At 50.7% G+C, this 3,967-nt stretch overlaps 1 protein-coding gene across 1 annotated transcript; it reads right to left on the bottom strand.

Moving 5' to 3' along the window:
• Positions 1-1,673: 1,673 nt before the first annotated feature.
• Positions 1,674-3,649, bottom strand: LOC106901584 (inositol 1,4,5-trisphosphate receptor-interacting protein-like 1). Its single transcript, XM_014964430.1, has one exon. It carries the CDS (start codon positions 3,647-3,649, stop codon positions 1,967-1,969), a length of 1,683 nt encoding a protein of 560 aa, XP_014819916.1. The 3' UTR covers positions 1,674-1,966.
• Positions 3,650-3,967: the final 318 nt, after the last annotated feature.

Below are 3,967 nucleotides of genomic sequence, written 5' to 3'. Positions count from 1 at the left end.
GACATGTTTGTCGAGAATAAGCCTACCAAGATACCAGCATCACCATGTATATTATCACCAAGTGTCACCAAGATACTGGGTGAAACAGGACATTAATATTTGCAGTTATAAACACCCGAACAAGATACATGGAATATTGGTTCTCAAACCTATTATGAATTTAGATACACAGGCAAAACTATTATTCAATTAAAAAGCTGGGGGGGGGGGGAGTGTCTTTCTCTCTTTTTGGTTTGTTTCTATGTTTGGTGCCTAACACAATTCTAATTTCAGAACAGCAAGAACTGGGAGACGTTGCTGGTGGTGCATGCTTTGTTATCACCAAGTAGGTAAATGCTGCAGGACTTGGGATTCTTAGGTTAATTCTTGTGTCTGTGCACATGATAACCTGCACCAGAAGAGCACCGGAGAGGAATTGTTTTGAGCCAGACAATGCTGCCTTCTGAGGTCCTTTCCAGCAGCACTGCTTATACTCTTGGTAATAAAGTATTTGATAATTGCTCTTAGTGGAGACCACAGTCACTGGAGATCTATTTTTAGGAACGGTCCAAACTAGACTCTGTCTCCTGAAGTTCACAACTTAGTTTCTAAAAAAGAGACTAAAAATAAAATACCTATGAGCCTATTGGTTAGGGAAATCATCCTTGCTGAGTAGCTCTAATAGCTGCAAGAAGTGACTTGCTAGCCTATGCTGGAGTACTTATCTCTCTGAAACTTGGTATTGAATATTTTAAATTAATTTGATAACACAAAAACCATGCTTACAAAGGTGACCTGCTGTTCATAGGAAACCAAGCCCTTTGCAGAGCTGTTGCTCCTTGCTGGAAAAGAGCTATTCTGGACCAGTAAGTGAAGACCCCCATAAGCAGGATCTTTACAAAAAGGAGAGTAAGAGAGAAAAAAAAAAAAAAAAACAACAAAACAAAACCAAACTTCAGGAACTAAAAGAAGAAATTGGTTCTTTTTTCTAGTCCTCTGGAGCAAGGCTGTCATAGATGTAAAGTACCCCTCTCCTGTCTTTAAAAAATACAATTTTATTATGAGAGATACTGTTTCCACCAGAATCAAAGCCAAGTTTTCAAAAAACACAGAGAAAACAGAGTCCAAAATTTATGAAGGTAACGTTTCTCAAGAATGAACCATCAGGTCAGTCATAAGCCCTACATCACAGTTCAGGAGCCTGTTAAAATGAGCTTCTCAGACACGGCACCTCTGAGGAGACAGGGCAGCACGTATTTTCCATCTCGGTATTCAAACAAAATGGCAGAAACCATGGACTGATGTCCATGAAGGAGCATGGGGGTTTTTTTCCCAGTTTGGTTTTTACATATCCTGCACATGTGTTTGGTTTCTAATAAAGGTCCATGAAGAAGACTTAAAGCAGTAGAGAGAGAATAATTGTAAAATTTCTCTGAATCCGTTTCCCTGGATGTTTTTATACAGGTGTATTTGAATTCTGTTTTAATATTTTATTCTGCTGTTTAGCACCTAACTTTACAAGTTAGTGCTCACATGGAGAAACAATGCACATGTATACTAACAATACTAACTCTCTGTGATTCTGAGTAAACTGAAGACGAATCCACAGGAGTGACAGAAAGAACTAGACTTTTTTTTTTTTTTCCTTTTTTAAGTACTGAGAACCTACTTGTCTTAGTTAAAAGCATTGGGGGAAGTTAGGTTGTTCAGCACTCTGAGAGAGAAAACCATTTAATAATTTAGAAGCCTAAATACTGTCTTAGAAGCCAGTTTTTAGACTGCTCTGGGGCAGCTGAGCAGTCAGCACCCAATGCCAGTGTTCCCCCAAAATCTGATGCACGCACACTCAGAGATGCAACTTTTGCTCAAACAAACCAAGTTTATTGACAACTATGTAAAGAGTGAAAGTCCCAGAAGGAGTGGACTCTCTTGAAGACGCGGGGCAGCCGAGGGGACACAGGCATGGCTCTGTCCATGAAGACCTCTTTCAGGCTCCATAGAAGAGCAGTCTTCTGAGCTGAGCTTGCACTTCCTCAAGCTCACGCAGTGCCTTGGCGTGGGCAGCTGGATCCTGCACCAGGCACTGGAAGAGGTTGAGGGGCTCAGCCGCCTGGAAGGCTGGGGGCAAGGCGATGTCCTCGGGCATGTTCTCATTGCCAAGGAAGAAGTGGTCGAGGCGTTTCTCCTCCAAGCACTTGCGCAGGTCCCACATGATATCCTGCATCCGCGAGACGAATTCCCTCCTTGTCCAGCTTGCCGGGGGCAGGGTGTTGAGGAGGTGCATCCCAACGGTCTTCCAGGTGTCAGTGGAAAAGCTTGTGCCCTCCAGGATGCCGGCGCAGAGCTGCAGGCATGTGAGGTGGAAGCTGTCCTGCGGGGCCTGCTTGGCCACGTGCCTGAAGAACTTGGCCTCGGCCACGGCATAGCTCTCTGCCCACGTTGTGCCCGGGATGAAGCAGCCGGGGTGCTCTGCAACCTGGCTGCTCAGGAAGATGTCCGAGTCGCCTTGCTGCACCCCGAACATCAGCTCCACAAAGAGGGATCTCCCGCAGGCATTCGTCAGCTGCAGCTTGCAGGAGCGGCGGGAAGGCAGCACCTTCATGCTGTAGTGATGCCACTGAGCCATCTCCCCCCAGGCTGAGCTCACCAAGGTCTGGACCCAGCGGGCAATTTTCTGCACGTCCAGGTAGAAGCCTGGACGTGCAGCGCTGGTGCAGAGGTCGTTTAGGAGGTTGGAATCCTGATTTGTCCTCAGCGCCTCCTCGGGCTGGTGCACGAAGCAGAGCATGTTCCCCACACCTTGGCCCCTCATGCAGGTGCATTGGAGCTGAACGCGGATGCGGTTCTTTGCCGGCATCTTCTCCGCAGAGGCCTGCTCCAGATGGAAGGTGTGCCCACGGGGAGGCTTCAGGGGCACAAGCAGGCGGTAGACCGCATCATGCCCCCGGGGATCCCAACCTTCAAAGGCGCTGCCCACCCCGATGGCTGGCTCCAGCACCGGGAAGAAACTGTTGGCCAAGCGCGCTTGGAAGACGCCAAGGAGGTCGCTCACCAGATCTTCCGCCACCCGGCGCTTGTAGGCCACGCTCACCAGTGCCCCACGGACGCGCTTTGCCAAACTCTTGACCAGGTGCCCCTCGTCATCGGAGTCCTCTCCTTTGCTGGCTTCCTCCTCGTCCTCTGTGCTGCCGCAGGAGGTGGTCTCCTCTTGACAGCCGCTCTCTGGCTGACGGCTCCTTTTCCTCAGCCAGCAGCAGAGCCCCAAGAGCAGGACGAAGACGCCAGCAACCGCCCACAAGTGCCAGTGCTGAAAGGGAGCCAAGAGCAGGGCGTTCCAGGCAGCTCTGCTCAGCTCCTCGTTCCTCTGCTTCAGGCTTCTCAGCCGCAGAAGACGCAGCTGAGTGGCCTCCTCCTCCCGCAGCCGCAGGTCCTCCTGCGTGTCCTCCTCCAGCTCATGGCCGACCATCGGCAGGCGCAGGAAGAAGCTCAGCAGGAGCAAGACGCGGACCGTCATCGAAGCCATGGCCTTGAAGCGCACTCGCCGCTGGCCCAGGCCGTACTGGGGCAGCTGCCTGCTGGCACCCTTTATAAAGCCCCCCCCCCATTGTGACTCATCCCCTGGGGTGTCCCAGGCGATGGAGGGCATCACGGGCAGGCGGCAAGCGGCCATGCCCTTCGGCCCCCCCCCGGCTCAGCCAGAGCCTTGGAGAGAGTGTTCTGAGAAGATGTGATGGCAAGGGGCCCTTGGTTAGTCACTGCCTGGAGGACAGGGTCAGGCAGAAGTGTCCGGGACACCTTTTCCCATTGAGTCCCGAGGGTCAGAGAGGACCACCTTGCTTTCTACACTGCTTCCCAGAGAGGAGTCTCGGGGCGGCTGGAGCCAATCCTAGTGCCAGACTTGGTCAAGGCTTTGTGTCTGAAGGATTAGATCTGTGCAATCAATCCTCTCTGTCACTGAGCTGAGGTTTCACAGTTTAACATGCTCTTA

The sequence above is a fragment of the Calidris pugnax genome, unplaced genomic scaffold, assembly GCF_001431845.1.
Source record: "Calidris pugnax isolate Ruff unplaced genomic scaffold, ASM143184v1 scaffold219, whole genome shotgun sequence".
NCBI classification, from domain to species: domain Eukaryota; kingdom Metazoa; phylum Chordata; class Aves; order Charadriiformes; family Scolopacidae; genus Calidris; species Calidris pugnax.
Note: the sequence above shows the minus strand (reverse complement) of the source record. Positions and strands in the feature narration are given on the sequence as shown.

Coding starts and splice junctions, on each gene's coding strand:
- LOC106901584 (XM_014964430.1), bottom strand. CDS start 3,649: ATGGCCGCTTGCCGCCTGCCCGTGATGCCCTCCATCGCCTGGGACACC.